Source organism: Drosophila elegans, unplaced genomic scaffold (assembly GCF_018152505.1).
Source record: "Drosophila elegans isolate 14027-0461.03 unplaced genomic scaffold, ASM1815250v1 contig_349, whole genome shotgun sequence".
NCBI lineage: Eukaryota > Metazoa > Arthropoda > Insecta > Diptera > Drosophilidae > Drosophila > Drosophila elegans.
Genome location: NW_024545729.1, coordinates 1,133,790 through 1,153,435, shown reverse-complemented (window position 1 = coordinate 1,153,435; position 19,646 = coordinate 1,133,790). Strand labels below are relative to the sequence as shown.

General features: G+C 35.5%; 2 protein-coding genes across 3 annotated transcripts; one reads left to right on the top strand and one right to left on the bottom strand.

Annotated features, from left to right (window-relative positions):
• Positions 1-126: 126 nt before the first annotated feature.
• Positions 127-10,413, bottom strand: LOC108145309 (sodium- and chloride-dependent GABA transporter 1). Of its 2 annotated transcripts, XM_017270653.2 has the most exons (10): positions 10,049-10,412; positions 7,562-7,829; positions 6,808-6,909; positions 4,680-4,860; positions 4,331-4,598; positions 2,117-2,220; positions 1,687-2,056; positions 1,411-1,614; positions 1,184-1,351; positions 127-1,112 (listed from the first exon to the last, which is right to left on the bottom strand). In XM_017270653.2, exons 1-10 carry the CDS (start codon positions 10,190-10,192, stop codon positions 1,011-1,013), a joined length of 1,911 nt encoding a protein of 636 aa, XP_017126142.1. In that variant the 5' UTR covers positions 10,193-10,412; the 3' UTR covers positions 127-1,010. The 2 variants fall into 2 exon arrangements, 1 of the variants encoding a protein (XP_017126142.1); XR_005977422.1 differs by lacking the exons at positions 127-1,112; positions 1,184-1,351 and having other exon boundaries at positions 1,502-1,614; positions 1,687-2,054; positions 10,049-10,413.
• A 4,072-nt stretch (positions 10,414-14,485) lies between these two features.
• Positions 14,486-17,173, top strand: LOC108145303. The gene is made up of 2 exons (XM_017270633.2): positions 14,486-15,699; positions 15,756-17,173. Exons 1-2 carry the CDS (start codon positions 14,878-14,880, stop codon positions 17,058-17,060), a joined length of 2,127 nt encoding a protein of 708 aa, XP_017126122.1. The 5' UTR covers positions 14,486-14,877; the 3' UTR covers positions 17,061-17,173.
• The last annotated feature ends 2,473 nt before the right edge of the window (positions 17,174-19,646 follow it).

The window sequence follows — 19,646 nt, the reverse complement described above, 5'->3', positions numbered from 1 at the left end:
GTTCACTATATTTAAGATATTTTATAACCCCTAAAAATTACAAACTATTAAATTAGCTTAGATCAGCGTATTAATATTTCGCGTATGAACACTATGATGAACACAAATTATAAGCATTTCGTTATGTTGAGTGGATATTGGATTTATTTGACACGTTGAGCAACATTTAGACATTTTATAGATAAATTACAGAGCAATGCCCGAAGCACCATCAGGGCATTGAAATAAATTAATACATATTTATATACCTCTATATATAATATATATATAAATAAAGACAAGCTTATATTACATGAATGCGATTTCGTTGTGGGATACCCATGTCTTATTTCTAAACATTACTAAATTGCGAAATACCTTCTAATCTGTGCCAGTTTTTGAAAAATATATATATCAAACTGATAAAAGGTAAGTTTGATCCCGATCCTGACAAAAGAGCAAATTTCATTTTGGCTTAAATTTTTACATTTGCAACAATTATTGAAACCTCTTTTGTATTTATTATATCGAGTAACCTAATCTAATGGATGAGAACTTGGCACTGGCAAGCCAAGAACATATCGATTATTTTCTTAGGGGAGAATTGGTTAAATTGGTTTTGAAATCCTGCACTGTACTCATGTAGATAACTCTTCTCCAAAAGCAGAGTATTCAGAAATTCAAGATTTCAATCACTCTAAATATCCAGCGTTCTACTTTTGAGTAAGTACCACATAAAACACACCAATAACCATTGAAAACCCTAGATTTTGTTGTGCTTGATTATTAGACTAGCTTTCAGGTAATAAAGAATGGGTTAATAAAAATATAAAATTATTACAACGGTTTATTGCAAAGATTAAGGTGAAGACAGGAAAGTGGATTCCAAAGATCAAACAAATCGTTTCTATACTAGTGGTCTAAATTAGAAATGATTTCCCAAGTAAACCAAACTATTTCAAGTCGAATTTAGCTGAATGAATAGGTAAACAAAAAGGCCCCTAACATTTTATCAAATAACTTAAATACGTCTATAAGGAATTAAATTCAACCTCTTTGGCATAAGCTTCTCTCTGCATTTTCTCGCGTAACCGGGGCACGTCTTCGTCTATTCGAACTATAGCTCGGATTTTCTAAAGAGAATCAAGTTTGTAAGTTTATAGTTTAATTGAGCATTTTAAAGTGCATAAAAAGTGCATAATACCTCACTGAGGTCACCAGGAGTTCGCTTCCACAACCAGAACATATATATGGGAATATAGAGCATGGACGACAGTGCCGTAAACCAACCAAAAGCGTGCGCCCACCAAGGGTAGTTGTAGTCCAGGTATTTGATGGGAGTCCACTGCACAATGTTAAAGAAGAAGACGCCCTGCAAAGAAGATAAATTAGTGATCATAAAAGAAGTGCCTGGTTTTGGGAGGTACTAACCAAGCATATAGCAGGGGTGGTGACACACCAACAGAACTTCCACCAGACCGTTGGGTAGTACCCGATCATGTCCTTTATTCCATCGTAGAACCGATCAACTCCGTAGCACCAAGATATCGAGACGCACTCGAAGAATATGAGCCACAGGAGGCAAAAGCCGCTGACTGCGTACGAATCCAGTATTTGGAATATGTACATGCCGCCCTGAAAGGCAAAAAGGCAATCGCACCCCATGAAGTCCACCCAACGTTGCAATGGCCCAATCTTGAAACTTACCTGTGTAATGCAGGTTAAGCCCACAATGTAGCTGAGTGCGCATACGATCGCAATGAAGATTTCCTTGCGCTTCCGCAGCAACTGGGGCCACTCGTCAATGATCGCAGTGATGAAGCCCTCCATCGTGCAGAACTGCGAGTCCAAGCCAATCAGCAGGAGCATGAAGAAGAACAGGCAGGACCACATTGGAGAGCCCGGCAGCTGCAGCACTGCCGAAGGATACACCAGGAAGGCCAGGCCAGGTCCTGAGGCAGCCACTTCGGCCACTGGTCGCTGCTGCTCGTGGGCCATGAAGCCTATGACTGAAAATATGACGAAGCCAGCGAACATACTGGTGCTGGAGTTGACTGTGCACACGATGAGTGCGTCTCTGCAAATATGAATTGATTTGGTGCACTTGATTGGATGTGACTGCGCATTAACCACGTACTTGTAAACATTGTTGGTGAACTTGTTGTAGCTTCCGAGGGCAACTAGAGTGCCGAGTCCAAGACCGTATGAGAAGAATATCTGCGTGACAGCATCTATCCAGACCTGAAATGCATGTCAACAATATACGATTTATTTATAGAACTACCATGCGCCAGAACGAACAAAAAAATAACTTAGTTAGGACAACAAACTATATTGTAACTTAACAGTTTAAGGCCAGCAAAAGGAATCTTACCATACTAAGATTAAGATTCATTTTGTTAAACCGATAAGACATCTAAAGTCATCAGCTCAATAACCAAAACAAAAACCTTTGATTGTTCGCCGACTAAAAGTGCTCTGAAATGGATCGTATCATCTATTAATCATACGATCCTTCCTAAAGCAGCTGTTTGACATTGTTTTCCGATTTTAATGAAATTAAGAGCGTTATTCTAAATTATTGTTATGTTAAAATTTAAATTTAGACTTAATTCTAAAACAATAAACCACAACTGTATATCGAAGAACGAAAAAATACTGTGGCAGCTATCATACTCATCCGATCCGGATCGCTCCGACTTAAATACTACCTGCAACACGAAGTCATCTTTTCGGAAAGTTGCATGCGTAGAAACAGACGGACATGGCTAGATCGACTCTCCTAGTGATGCTGCTCAAGAATATATATACTGTATAGGATCGGAAATGTCTTCTTCACTGCGTTGCAAACATCTGACTGAAATTTACGCTTATAATTTTATTTAAATCAGAAACCAATATCCTATAGCTGTAGGAACGATGGAATAATTGAGCTGAAAATCATCATCATCACAGCTTCAATGTTTTTAAACATATACTCATATAAATCGAAATTTAAATGTTTCAAGAATATATAATTTTTGCAATAGCTGCAAGGGTATAAAAACTTCTTTGTTCCTTTTTTGTTTGGTGTGTTTTGAACTCTTTATTTTTAGAAAAAAATAAATTATGGACACTTTTCAATAATATTTATACACCCAATATGTCCCCACTTAGGGCTCAATGTGACACTGTTGAGTGGTAAAAAGTTTTTAATAAGAATATCATCAAGTTGACACCTATTGTGAACGACTGATTTTTTCCAAACCATCAACATGCAATTTTGCGTGTTAATAATGCCATTATCCATTGCCTTATACTTGGGTTCATTTAAGGGTCCATTTGACATTATTTGGTATTAATATGGTATTAACTTGAGGAATTTGTAGGATCATTTATGCCCCTAATAACATTCCTTAATAAATTGTAGTATCAATATGACCCCAAAACAATGTTCTTGAAGACAAAAAAAATACATGCATTCAAAATTGCAAGTGGATTTTGTTTCTTTTGTGCTAAGTCAATTAAACTTAATTTTAATGATTTAATTAATATCTATCTGAAAAGACGTTCATTTTCTAAAATCGAAACAAACGATTGTTAGTGCCGAATTGACCCTGATTTCAGCCAATTGATTCTATTTAGAGTCAAATTAAATTTTTTAAACCGCGTAATGGCTATTTAAAACTCATATAGGATCAGTTGATCCCAAAAAACTGATACCACGTGTAATGTCAAAATGAACCACACTCGTTAAATTGACACTCAGAGATATTTTTTGGGAATACGCTGTGATGGCAGCAGCACACAATTTAAAAATAAATATGTTTGACCCATATTTCGAAACAAATCAGATGTGTAAATATTAATTTACAATTCTGTTGCCAGTTCTCACGGAAAGGGAGCTGTTGGCGGAGCTGTAGCCATAATTAAAAGAAGAAGAAGAAACGTTGTGCAACACATAGCTCCCATATTAACATTTGGAAAAAAAATAAAAATTATAACTTTGCTGTTTTTCAATACTTTGTTGGTTCTTCGACATATAGAAAAGGTTAAATTAAAACGAATGTAACTTTAAGCTTAAAGCTTAGAAACGAACGAACAGACGGACGGCTAGATCAACCCCCTAAAGATGTTGATCAAGAATATGTATACTCTACAGGGTCGGAAATATCTCCTTCAGCTAAGCTAAGCTAAGCTTAAACTGGTTTTCGCAAGAGTGACTTCTGTTTGTAACTATCTTAATTGTAATTATCTTAAAATTAAAAAAAATGTTCAGTTCGAGTCCTATCACGAAGTGTTTGTCAAAAGTCATAAGATTTGCCTTTTGGAAAAATAGAATGAAATATATATTAAAATATTGTAAACATACCTCGGAATTAGATAACTTTGAAAAGTTGGGAATAATATAAAATTTAATGCCTTCGAATGCTCCGGGCAAAGTTATTCCCCGAACCAGCAGAACCGTCAGAAGAACATAGGGAAACAGGGCAGTAAAATAGACCACTTTCCCTGTCCATTTTACTCCTTTCCAAATACAAAAGTAGCAGAGAATCCAGACAAGTAATAGGGTTCCGGCCAACTCCCAGCGAATGTTTCCAATCTCCTCAATGCCATGTGATATTTGAAGTGCACGACGCCTTAAAAAAAAGTTTCATGAATAACTGACTAAGGTGATGCGCACATAGAAAGATAGTCAGGTAGACAGATAATCTACATACTCCCAAAATTCTTTGACTGGATCTGTGAGTTCGGAAGATGTAATGTTTACAGCAGCTACGGAGCAAACCTTTTTTGCGGTGCCATTAAGCATCTTATCCCAGCAGTGTAAGTTTTGTCTTTCATATTGACTGACGCAGTTGACTGTGTTCCACCAATTGTTACACGTCCTCCAGGGCACATCTGAAATATATATTAAAGAAGGAGAGAAATTTACATGTCAGTGAATTCCTCAAATGACTGTTATTGCTACAATCGGACTTGAACAAAATCAATTTATTTATCAATGTATTCAGAACAATTTGCCTCTCAACCTAAGTAAATGTTATGTTGTTCGCTACAGTAAATGTATCTTAAATATTCTTTCTACATATGTTATTAATAATCACTGATTAGATTATGGATCTTGGTGTCCTCTTCGACAGTACATTTTTGTTTATTAACCATATAAACCATATTCTTCCGAAGACATATGCAAAGTTCGGATTTGTCAAAAGAAACACTGTACTTTTTAAGGAACCGTACTCACGACTGACAGTGTTCTCAGCATTTGTGCGTTCAAGAGTGGAACATGCTTGCTGTATTTATTTATTTATTTATTCGCCAATGAATGGATAAATCCTTATCTGGCTATCAGCTATTTGGAACCCTTCCGGTGTTGTTCATATCAATAGAATTGAGAGGCTGCAGAAAGAATACCTAAAATTTACTCTAGCCAATGCTGCCTACTGCATACCTGCACTCTAGTAGATCGGCGTTCGATAGCGAACCTGCTCTTTATCAACGATGTAATAATTGGTAATATTCATAGTCCATTCATGTAAGATTGTGAAGTAACATAAGCAGTACATCAGCCGAAAAGCAGAAAGCAGTAGAGCAGTAAAGCAGCAGCAGAAGTGTATAGAACGCGTTATGGATTATTTTGATGATGGAAGAATAGGCAGTTCTAGAAGGAAGAATTCAGCAGAAGGAGAGAGAAAAAGTGACGCCGTAGGAAAAAAGCTGAAAGAGCCGACAAAGTCAAACATTATGTGTCTTTTCATATTTGCTTTACATAATATTAATAAAAAGCAAGTTGAGATTAACCTTCTCAACTTACATTTATATTAGACTAACTATGCGCGGAATGGGCCAGTAGCGTAGATAGAGAATTATAAGAGGATATAATCTCAAAATTGAAAAAGAAACACATTTTTACGCGATGACTGTGCAGTACAGCATATTAAAGTTTCGAATGCCCGAGTTATGTTCAATACTGTTGAATTCTTGTCAACCGACAAATTCTTCCTAGAATCTTTTAGCTTGCCAGCGGTCGCTGCGTTTCCCAGGATTTCCGCAGTTTTGGCGTCTGCCTGCCGGTTTGTTGTTCATCAGGAAGGTTCGTGGAAAATATTATAACTCCAGCGCTTCTAACGGACCGACCAATAATGCGACCTCCAAGTGATACCTCAGTCAGTCACAGTGCCTCTCAGTTAACTGCGTGCCACGGCATCAGCTGCATCAGCTGCATATAATTACAGCAGACGAAGTCATTGATGAACTAGCAAAAAAAACTCGAAAGCTTGAATTTCTTCTTCGATAAGAGAATTGTTTTATAATGCAACTTATCAATGTGAAAAATGTGACCGATTTCTGTACACGACTGTGCAACGCTAATTATTATCGCAGTGTAAAATAAATCTTACAAAAAAAAAGGATACTATTCCCCCCCCCATATCAAAAAGCTATCTACGCCACTGGAATGAGCCAATCCTAAGAGCTTTAAGACTTTTTAACTCTTTGCCACAAAGTATTCGATTGGTTTGGGGATCCAAGAAGGATGTCTTGGGCAATTGCTTAGGGAATATTTATTAATTTATATTTATTTTTTAAGTTAAGTTAGCTGATAGCCAGGTAAGGATTTATCCATTGGCGAATAAATAAAAAAATAAATCTTCTGGGTAATGTTGTCTATGGCATGCGTATATTTTGAGAAACAACGATTTATCTAATTTATTATTTATTATTTTCCTATCTTATTTTTGGTCACATTCTATAGAAGTGATTTTGAAACAAGTACACGCGCAAATGTTTGAAATCAACGAAGTTTTTATCAATTTTTCGGTTGCTCATGATAGACTTACTACATACCTGCTCTCATGGACATGAAGAAGTAGAATACCGCCCAAGCCAGAATCACAATATAGTAAACATTCATCCAACATGACATAACGGCAGCAGCATATCCAATTCCTTAAAAAGTGAAGAAAAAAAGTTAATAAATAATACTATAAGAAATAATTATTACAGTATAATATTTGTAGGGTAAATACTGTTATTACTGAGCGTATTTAAAATTATTCAGAGAAGTCTAAAGTAGAAGGACATTTGACCTTGCGGTAGTGTAATGCGATATTAATCTGAAGGATCGAGATATCGACTCAAATAAATTCAAATAAACTTTAAAATTATTCTGATAACATGTTCTCCCCCAAAAGATATGTTGTAATTGTTGAATAAAACGTTACAGTAGAATAAAGCCCATATTATAATAACTATTAAAAAATAAAAAAATTAAAAAATCCAGAAAGGAAGCAAATTTTGGCAAGCAGAAGTTTATATATTCTTGCAACTGTTTCAAAACTTAAACATTCTTTAACACAAACTACGACGATTTTCAGCTTAAAATTTTCGATCGTTCCTCTAGCAGCTATATGAAATTTTTTTTTATTTAAATAAAATTACAAGAGTAATTCTGAACTATTTAACCAAGCCAATTTCCAAAAAAATTTGAAAAAAAGAAGCAAACTTCCTTGAAGTTTGCTTCTTGAAGCAAACAGATAATTGTCTCCGGTTTCTTATTTCATCAACCATTTATTTGTTTGGTGCTTAATTTAAATCTTACCTTTGAATATGGGGGCTATTTTAAATACACCAAGACCACCAATGGTCAACATTTGTCCAAGAGCTAGCTCCATGAAAAACATCGGAATTCCAGCTAAAAACAGCGTTATTATATATGGTAATATGAAAGCACCGCCTCCGTTTTTGTAGCACAAATAAGGAAATCGCCAAACGTTTCCCAAGCCGATTGCTAGTCCCACTACTGACAGAATGAAATCCATTTTCGAAGACCATGATCCGCGATCTGGGAGTTGTTCAATTTTCACCAACTGAAAAAAATAACATAAATCCGTTAAAAGGAAAATATTCATAGCATCATATGCAAATATAAACTGTAAAATTTATCTTGGCAATTATGTATTATCACGTAGAGCATCGGTCTTTTACAATTAGAAACTTGAGTATATGTTTTCAAAAATGTACAAAAATATACCCTTGCAGCTTTTGCAAAAATTGTATACTCTTGAAAACATTAAAATTATGATTAACTTGAAGCTATGATGATTTGCAGCTCAATTATTCGATAGTTCCTATGGCAGCTATATGATATCGTTTTCCGATTTTAATAAAATTAAAAGCGTAATTCTGAACTGTCAAATTATTCATATGTCGAAAATAATTATTTTTTAAAATTACAAAATAGAAAAGTTAAATTTATTCAAAAGTTTTATTTCTTTTGTTTTTATTGTTATGCGAGCTTTATGCTATATGCGTCCGATTTTGAAGAATTTTAAACCCTAATTCTGAAATATTTAAACATTACTATATGTCAAAGAACTAAAAAACAAATTAAGAAACAGCAAAGTTATAATTTTTTTTAAATTATTTTTTCGATTGTTCCTATGGGAGCTATATGCTATAGTCGTCCGAACCGGCTCGTTCCTACTTATGTACTACCTGCAATAGAAAGACAACTTTTGGGAAAGTTTCATGCAGGTAGCTTTAAAATGAAGAGACTAGTTTGCGTAGAAACGGATAGACAGACAGATAGATTGACTGACATGGCTAAATTGACTCTCCTAGCTGATCAAGAATGTATATACTTTATAGGGTCGGAAATGTCTCCTTCACTGCGTTGCGTTTTGACTCAATTTATAAATCATTCAGCAAGAGTATAAAAAACATATATTTAGCCGAAATTTAGTGTACTAGCATTGGCTGTCTTGAAAGCCTTGTACATTTTAAAGGTGTAAATGCATTGATATTCAACCATATGTCAGTCATAACGAAGTAACAATTAAGGAAAATGTCAGTTTTAACAAGAAAATTCGCTTGAAATTAATATGTTGAAATCCATATCCTTACGGAATCGATGCTCCTTTTGTTACAATGAATTCTTAAAGAAAAATGTTGTTAATTGTTTTTTGATATTATCTCCCAAATTTAACCTTTAACTGATTAAATAGGTATCACGGTTTCACAAAATGGAATTCTTTTTATTTCATTATTTTATTATATTCTCTGGAATGTTGTCCTTAATTGGAGATTATTTAGACGTGAACTACTCAACCGATTTTAATGAAATTTTGCACAGTTCTTCGAGATATAATTTCAATGTCTTGAACGACCGATCTACAATAGTATTTATTTACTTCAAACACACATTTTACAAAATGCTTTGTGTCTTTTTTACGTTAAGTTTATATTTTCGAGTAAAACGTACTAAAGATCGTAACAGCATTTAAACTTAAATTTTTTTGCCTTCGTCGCTTTTTAAAATAAGTAAAATGTTTTTAAGCAGCAAGTCTTAGAAAATATTGTGAAATATAGATAGGAGACCAGTTATCCAACCAGGTATTTCACAGCTGATTCGGGCCGATTCAATTAAAGGTAAATGTGCCTTCGCCTCATGAAATAATTCAGGTTCTTGTAAATTGGGGACGTATACCATGGTTGCAAATACAAGAAAACGCACTATCCAGTAAGTTCATACAACAAGGCAATCAAAATCAGTTTGACAATTTGTATATTGGGTACCAGAACAATTGGAGTAAATGGATCAACATTGTACTCAATCGGACCAATTCGATACTTAGTTTAAGGGTGTAATGCTATTATAAGGTTAGGACACATTAGCTTGTTGTCTTGGGAATAAAAAATAAAAATATTTTGATTTATCTGCTATTATACTATAAGATTAACAAGTTTTTTAAACGAATTTGGTCGGTAAAAATTTTATTTTGGAACGGTATTTTCTGAAACCAAACAACTTTCAGAAAATAAGAAGTATCTCTATTTACAAAATTCCATTTCAGAAATTTGGGGGGTATATTGATTTAACATAATTTGATAGAACGACTAAAAGGAAATTTTTAACGGGTTGCGTAGTTAAGAAACTGAATGAGTATTTTGCGTAGAAACAGGCAGAATATTGCTTTGCACATTTGTGACAAAATTGTAGAACCATCTGCATGGGTTTGAAAATTATTGACCGCTCAAGAGGAGATATTTTTAAAAATATTTTTTATTTAACTCGTCCTGCACCTACCTGCTGTTTATTGGGGGCGTCCGTACTTTTTGGCGGGTTAGGCTGTAAACTTGGTACGTGGCCCAATTCTTTGCTCATTTCAATGGATTCGTGCTTCCGCCCTTCTCCTCCCCCGTCGCCGTCGCTTGCGCAGTTGCTGTACATTTCGAGAGAGTTCGCTTTTGAAGGAACTGTACTTTGAATACTAAGGACGAGAATAGATCTAGGACGATCGAGCGCTAGAGCTCAAGGCTAGACCCGATTTCGTGTGAGTTGCGCGTAATCACGAGAAGAGCACCCTCGCAGGCCACTTGCTGGCATCAAACTGAGTATCTAAACCACCTAAAATGGTGCTTTGTTCCTCAAATCGGAACGTCTGTGTAGTGACATGACAACATAAGCGACGCTTAATATAGGGGGGCTGGTTGTTCGAAATTCGTACATACAATTTAATTTAATAATGATTTAAGAAGAGGGTTCTGCCAGAGCCAAATTGAAGTCGGGTATACGGGCACAACCTAACATCAGTGCACAGTACCTCAGTGTGCAGCAAATGGAATCCTCGGTGTGCATCTCTTATGATCTACTGTACTGAATGGAAGTGTCCCCTACAAAATAATGCTTAGCAATTTAGTGACCCATTTAAAATATTTGGATTTTATCGGTGGTATCGCAGAAGGCTGCTCTGTGCATCTATTATATATATTTGGGCTTGTATGTATGTAAAAATAGATGTATAAATAAATAAAACATGTCAGCGCGAGACGAAAGCACTGCAACCAGAAAATTTCAAAAAACTCAACTTCGTTCCGAAAAAAAGTACTTGTTTATGGATGATAAGAAATTTAAATAGATAAATGTACCTTAGAATTATAAATACTTTTAATCGTACTCCTTAAAGATATTAAAACTTGTTAAGACCTTGAGTTACAGCCGCTTATGTTTTGGATATATATATCTGGACCTCAACAGATCAGTGTGTATTATGTGAACTAAGCTTAACTTTCGAGTCTTATAATCCATTCAGAAACATTCTCACCTGCTTTTCTACCGTGTCTATATTAACAACCCAAAAATTATTATCTCGTTTTATTTAAATCGCTGTGATTCGTCTGCAAAAAAGAAAAAACAATTTTTTTAAGAGTTTTGAAATAAAATTTGCAAGTTGTTTTAATTTCAAATTACAGATTTCAAAGTAACTTATGAACAATCGGTTCCTTCAGTTGAATACTTTATGTACTTCAGATTTTCAATTTTTATAACTGGGACGCACTTTCCGTGCGGTTCGTCACCTATTGGAATGGATGTCCACAGTAATAGTGTATGGCATATATATGTAAATAGTTGTTATTTGTACATAAACCATAATAAGCGGACGTTTCATTTATGGTAAACTTTTTTATTTATTTTAATAACGCACTGTACAATAACACAAAGTGAGCAATTTTCGGAAAGTTGGTCGTCTAGATTTCCTTCTTCAAACCATGGTGTTTATATGAAAATAAAATAAAATATCTTTGGTATTACCGAAACGTCTGAATCTCTGAATTGCTAAGAATCAGTAAGCTGTTCGTCAGCTGCTCATCAGCTGTTCCATACAAATTGAACTTTCTGAAATTTCAGAACTGCAGCAACCCAGAGGCTGTTGAATTGCTGAAAAGCCAGGGTAGTCGCTCCTTCCTACTAAAATAAAGAAGGCAACACTATACAAAAATTGAAAGTAATCACCAAATATGTGCAATTAAAGAAGTTTAGACAATCAATACCTTGTTATTTAATTCAATAGTTAGTCTTTCTACTTTTCCTGGTCATTTTCCTCGAATTCAAGCAATAGCTAAGACAAACAAAGCTGGGACAATTTTCAATCAGTAGCTGTAACGGTTGTTTGGTGATTCAGCAGTGAGACATTTCCAGCAGGCAACATTTTAGGTTCAGAGATTCAGACGTTTTGGGAATACAACAAAAAATATTGAAGTCTTATTCTGAAATTAAAAAAACCATAGTTTTAATTCTTTCTGCAAGCTTACAATCCCTGCTCACAGTTCATTCACTCTGTTTCTCTAGATCAGTGATCACCACGGCCCTTTCTTATGAGCATAGCATATTGTTTTGCCGGCAGAGCAGCGGCCAAGCGCCTCAGAGCATAATAATAGTTTACTCTACGGGTAACGGGTAAAACAAAAACTTATATATATTTTTTGTGATTTTTAGAAAAAAAGAACCATATGTGGGTAACTTTTTTTTATAAGGTTTAGACTTTTTGCTTTTCTCCGTCCTTTTAAGTAAATTTATTTTTGGAAGATATTAAGAAGTTTTTCTGGGTGAGTTTATAAACTAGCGGCTTTATGTTTTTGCAATCCATTAATATAACTACATTTTGTTCTGCTTACATTTTTTGGCCCATATATCGTTGCCATCTTTCTTAATATATAAGGTCTAGTAAAAAGTAAAGTAAAGTTAGTGATCTGTACCGATTTAATTTTAGTAGGTGGCGTTAGAAAGTTGAGCTTAAGTACTAAAGAAAACCGCTTAGAAAAAATTTGTGATCGATAACACAAACGCTTTGAGAGCTCGATAAATAAACAATTGGACCGTCTGAAGAAGAAACTCCCCGCTTTGGACAAAAGGAAAGCAATTTTTTTCCATCAAAACAACATTAGCGACTCCCCAGCTTAAAAATCTTACGCCGGCATTAAATTGTCCAATTTGAATGGTTATCAACTTGATATTAAACTTAAAGCCTAACAAAATTTCCTCTCAAATTGTGTAAAATACAGGAGTTGCCTGTAACAAGTGAAATTTTAGTTTCCAGATAAGTTTAGGGATATACAAGTAGATCGAAATTCTTTGAACATCAATTTTTGTTTGCTTAAAAAAATAGTCTTTCATCTCGACAATATGCTGTGAAAATTTTTAATTTGAATTCGATCTCTAAGTGCCTCAGATCGAGCATGTGGGCGAGGAATGAAAACTGGCTCCGAGCGTAAAGCGCGAAGATAAACAGATTTTTCTCCATTTTTAAACGCTTCACAAAGACCTATACATATCGAAAATTATGAAAAATACCTCAATCTTCACGTTTGCATTTATACCCCCTTTTAAGAGCAATAAGTTCCTCCAAACATTTTTTCCTTTAAACCGGCACACACCCAAATACAAACAAGGAAATAGCTTTTATACGCTTTTTTAATTGCTCGGGAGTCAGAAAAATTGTTCACAAAAGACAGAAAAGTAAATATTTACCCAAAAGAATGACTTACTGAATGGTAACCGCTCTTGGCCATTTAAACTCAAAGGGTTTAAACGTCGTTATGCTTCAGCGAGGGCTAACCGAAAAGTTGTAGGTTGATATTACCTCGATGTTTTAAAACATATTCGCATAATATTGTTTTTTATTTTCATAAATTTGTTTATTTTTAAAATTTAAAGGAACATAAGGGAAAATAAAGGAACTTTCGAGAAAAACGCGTTTAAAGTTTAGGAAAGATTTATGTATAATGACTCGGACGCCACTTTACGAAATCAGCTGTATCTCCTAAAAAATTCGAATTTTGAAAATTCTTTTACGGATCATATTTTTGAAAGTCTATCAAACTTATTAAACTCTTTTAGAAGTACTTTTTCCAACTTTATTTTATTTTAATGCTATGAATTAGTTGTTAAAAGGTTATCTGAACTTTTAAAAAATGTCTTATATGTATTTATTTTAAGAAAAAATACCGATGTTTAACGATATTTTCTTTGTGCCATCACTATAACAGCTGTTTTCTATATGCAAGGTTGGCGCAATTTTTGATTTCTTTCGAACATAAAATCTATTTTGTATAAAAATGACTGAAAACAAGAGCGCACGCTGCAAATTCAACACCATCAGCTTTCCTTTCTTGTCGTCCGAGTTAAACTTACTCTTATTCATTATTTTAAATTAATTTCTTTTGGATTTGCATAAATTCAAAAGTAAACAAGCCCAGATCAGCTGTTCGTGCCACTCACATGTCGGAGTATCGTTAGCTAAATGCTAATGCGCCAATGGCATCAGGCACATTTAAAAAGTCCACTAATGCGACAATGGAATCACGCTATAATTCTCTTCCCTTAGTGGAGTGGCTTTTCATTTGATCTTCTGGAAATAAATGTTGAAGCGAAACTTAAGTTTAAGTAAGTTGTACCAGGTGCCGGTGTGATTCAGCCATTGCTAAACGGAAGGCAGAGATGCAGTCATTGAGAACGCATGCTGATCGGAAATACACATACCCGTGAAAGATGTACATATGGAAGCGGCCAGGTCGGAATGGGCGGGTTATGAACTGAACTCGATGGTTGAGTGTTCACGTCACACTGTACGTGGCCATGTGCGTGTGTTTGTGAGAGCAAGTGTCCAGTGTGTGTGGGAGTATGTGTGGGTGTGTGAGAATGTTGTTTATATTGCTGCTGTTAAGTAAGCATTCGCTGTGGGGTATTTCAGTCGAATGCGAAGCAACGCCCGAACTGGTTCGGTGTTATTGTGCATGGGAATGTGGATGAGAGTGCGAACGAGACGAAAATATGTACAACTTTTCGGGGAACTCTGATCGTTTATTTACTTTTCCCGAAAGTGTTTTGTGTTGTTTCCTTAAATTAATCGACAAAACAAATTCCTGAACCTTAAAGCCAACGGATGCTCACCGAACTCATGTGCACAAACAAGTACAAAGTGTGGACGTAAACATTTTACAACAAAGTTTTGTGCGTGCATATAAACACAAAAGAAGAGGCTAGATAGTTTGAGAGTAGAGATCGAATGAATGGAAAGAACAAGAATCTTGTAACTATCAATTTCAAACGAAATTTGATGGCCATGTGGAGAAAACATGATAATAGACAATGAACCAAACTTTACGCCAAAAAACCAACAAATTCCACAGTGCTACGAATTTTCGAAACACAGTTGTAGAGCTGGGAATCCCAATTCAACAAAGTCTGTCCGGATTTTACAAATTATTTTTTACACATACTTTTGCCACACTATTGCGAATATAATAGACGTAAAAAAAGTAAAACATATTTCAAAACGGCTGCCTTGCACCAAACACATTTCATCTAAACTTACCAAGTTTTATACTAGGCCCTTAAAGTACTCACAAATATGGCTAATATTTGTCTTATTGTTGCCAACTCAGCAGCAAGTCAGTGGTCATGGAATGTTCCGCCAAACGTCAAGCTCAAACGAATCGCCTCCATCACATAAACAAGAAACTGAGCATGTGCAAACTCGCATTTCGCCGCTCAAAAGTTTAAACGAAGCAGAGAGCCTAAAGAACAATCAACTACAGTCCAAAACTAAAACCAAAATATCAAGTACGGAGAAGGTTCTCAACAGTTTTCTTAAAAATATTAGTAAACAAAGCAGAGACTCATTTTATAATGTCAGTTCAAATAAATATAGTCTGAATAATATAAGCCAGTCTAATCACATGCCTCACACAACCAATCAAAAAATAGCATTCGAGTGGAAAGACACTGCACCGGTTCAAAATAGGCAAAAGAGAGAAGCCAGAGATATTCAATTAGAAGCTAGCAATCACAATAATCAGCCGAAGCAAGTGACACATCCAAAACGCGTCGACGAAGCCAGACTTAAACGCCTTGTTTTGAAGGGTCTTGGGATGAAGAAAATACCAGACATGAGAAAGGTAAGAAAATAGTACAAGTATACAAAATCGGCCTTAACGATTTTGTCTATTTACAGGTCAATATAAGCCAAGATGAATATGCTAACAAATATATAGAATACCTAAATCGTCTAAGGAGTAACCAGCAAAAGGGCACGAACTACTTTAATAACTATATGGGAGCTTCTTCAATAGGAGACCTAAACTTTTTAAGCATTGTCACGAACAAAGTCAATGACATTAGCCACAGACGATGGCGTCACAAGAGATCACTTAAAAGTGTGGGCAGGCCAAGACACTCCAAAACTGAAAGAAATAACGAAGACCCACAGTTCGGAGGACAAGATAAAACAAACATTCTTCTGCACTTTCCACTGACAAACATAAAAGATGCCAAAATCTACCATGATAAAATTGACGAAGCCAATGTAAGACTTATGCTTCTCTACAGCTCATCCCTGGCAAAAACTTTCCGTCGATGGCAAGGACCTAAAAAAAGAAAATTTAGTCACACTTCTGGAAGCGATAATGCGGTGAATATAGTAAATAATTGCAATGCTGGTGATGTCAACTCTAATCAGTCCAAAAAAGTCAGAAGTCGGCAGTTAAATCTCAAAGTATATCAATTGCTTTCAGCGAACAGACGAAGGTTGCTAGCGTCTCGAAAAATCGAGTTCGAAAATATTGGTTTGGAAGAAACCCGAACTCAGTGGATAGAATTCGACGTTACCAAAGCTGTTCGGGGGTGGTTGAACAAAAGCCATGAAAACTTGGGCATAGAAATTCAATGTGATAGATGTAAGAGTGTAGGAGCTCGCATACTAAGCGATTCTAGTCCGTCGCAATCAGCATCTGCAAAACCGGCAGCTCCAAACAACGAACGCTTCAACCTCATGCCAGTCCTAAACATAATCGGACACGGTTCCCTGAAGTCCCACCAAGAAGGCGACTTGGACGTTCATCACATTATGCTGGCTAACAATAGAAGCGAAGAGTACGTGCACCATCGTACGGATCAGGACACCACTTGGCGGAAGGATAAATGGAACAACAACTGCTATAAAATGCACCAACGATGCTGCAGAAATCAGTTGGACGTTGCCTTCAAGGACATCAAGGGGTTTGAGTTTATACTGCAGCCAAAAGTATTCGATGCCGGCTATTGCCATGGACGATGTCCACCGCGCCACAATCCGGCCCATCACCACGCCCTATTGCAAAGTCTTATTTGGCAAGAGGATCATAGCCGTGCACCACGTCCGTGCTGTGCCCCTTCAAAACTTGAAATGCTCGAAATATTGCATGTAGACGAAGATCACAGCGACAAGCTGAAGATTTCCACATGGAGTGATATGCAGGTTGTAGAATGTGCCTGTTCTTAAAAAAATTCTACCAAAGCCTTAACGTTTTTTTATACACACAACCTGTATTTACCCAGAATTTTTGTGTAATTGTGGCGCTTAAAAAATATAATATATATACTTTACTAAAAATAGCTCCATGATGCATTTTTATTGGCGAAGATTTCGGAAAAAATAAATTGTTTTATTTTTGCATATAAATATGATAGGTAAACTTCTTATAATATTAGTTTCTAAAAGTTTGAAAACAAAACCAACAATAAAGGAAGCAAACTTCGGCAATCCAGCTTTTGCTGGAAAATTTCTGGTTGATCGGACTAAAACTAACTGAGGGTCGGAAATGCCGCCTTCACTGCTGGCTGGAATTATAATACGCTATGCAATTCTAAAAAACAGTGTATACTGGAAGTGTTAAATATTTTCTATCCCCCGGCTAGAACTTAAATCGTGTTGAATTTAAAAACAATGTGTAGTGTAGAAATAACGAAAACGTGTATTAAGAAATCGTGATCTTGATCAGCATCCCAAAGCGGATCGATCCGACCGTTTGTCCCCTGCTTCTAGTCTCAATTCTATAGCTTTTTAAATGAAACTTTCAAAAAGTCTTTTATTTTAGGAATTATTTAAGTAGGAGCAGTCTGGACCATTAGTATTGTTGTTGGTCTTTTACATGTATTCCGGGTTACTCCGAATATACTCAGTGTTGGGATGTACCTATATACTTGTGCCTCTACCTTACCTAGGTAAACAAATGTGAGACTTCTTTTTACCTTTCCCAGGCAATTATTTTTATTTGTTATTATTTATAATTTTTTATTTATATAGGTATTAAAATATTTGTATTTATTTTTGTTTTCAAATTAGCTTCATTATCACTTAATTACATTTTGTATTATTTTCGCAAAAATGCTAATAAAAATAGCATAATTTATCTTTAACTTGAAGACAAATTAATTCCACCTCAAATGCGAGATAAAATATGTTTCTTTTTACACATTCTACAACCAGACTTAATTGTCAGAGCGTAAACACAATATCATAATTCATCTACAACTTTGTGAATGACAAATTGACCTCAAAACTAAACAAAAATTTATTCGTTTCTTTTTTGGTTCTTTTTTTGTAACTTTTACCTTACCTAGATACCTTACAAGTTGAGTACCTTTTACCATACCTAGGTACTTATTTTCTCAAATACCTTGTACCTTACATAGATCCAAAACACTAGTACCTTTTCCAACACTGGATATACTGGATATTCGAGATATTGTAATTTTTACAAAAAAGGGATTTGGTTTTTAGATTTATAAAAATTGGACCACATTATTAGTATCCATAGGAAATACGAAACACGATACAAAAACTAATTGGAAAAATACTCAACCAACACAAATAAACCTGCAGATAAATTTATCTTTCGGAAATCATTAATTTGTATATAGTCGTTTTAAAGAATATCACTATAAACTAATTCTGATTGAACACAAGTTTGTTAAATTTAAAAATATTAAGAATAAATCTGCCTGTTAACTGGAAAATTGTTGGAACGGCAAAACCGTTCAACGGATGGTAGATGATCCTTTGATTTCTGTGGAAAGAGAATGAAATGAAATATATATGAGTGAATTTACGGAACTCTTTAATGCTCAGCAGGATATCCACAACGCTATCGTAGCATTTGCCAACTTGGACGACATGAAAGAACTGTAGTGTTGTTTGACGGGTTTGCTGAGAAGACTACCAAAGTTGCTAAGAATGAACACAAATCCCCGTGTAAGTGGGCGGTTTTTTTCTGCCAGAGAACCAGCAGAAAAGGATTATGGTGCTGCGATCAGGATTTGCTGCGCTTGCTCTTGTTTTCAGTCATTTTTATTCAAATAGATTTTATATTCGAAAGAAATAAAGAATGGCGCCATCCTTGAACATAAAAACAAGCTGTTGTAGTGGTGGCCATAACGAAACATCGTTAACTATTGGTATTTTCCGTTCGGGGCTTTTAAACGCATTTATTTATCACATTTATTTTAAACGCTAAATAAATAAAAGGCTAAATGCGTTTTAATGTGCTAATGAAATCAGGCTACTAAACCCCCTCTAACTCGCCGACCTGTAAATTCAAACAAGTGTCGCATATAAGGAACGTTTATCCACCATCTAGGTCTAACAGCGGGTCCAAAACTTGAGCATCAGGGGCCCTGGGGAAACGAGATACGAGATACATGGCCGGTAAGAAGGGGCCCAGGCGGGTCCCTTTTTGTTCGGGGCCCTGGGGCACCTCCATCTGCTACCTACGGCCTGTCTAACAGCCAAAGAGATTTACTAGAAATTAATTTCTCCATATATTGAATCATTGTTGAGTTATGTATGAGCTCCATGAGCCTGTGTGAGTCTCTTAAAAACGTTTAATTCTAACTTTATTTGTACAAATAAGACCATACTTCGTTCACAGGACTTTTATCTATCTTATCGCAAATCGTTGATCGGTTTCTCAAGTAGAACTCCGCTCCGAAAAAACAAAAATTTAACCAAAGCGATTGATGTCGGTTTCTGTTTTCAACTTAGGGGCTAGTGTAACGCCGAAACTCTTATACAACATCCCCAATCTAG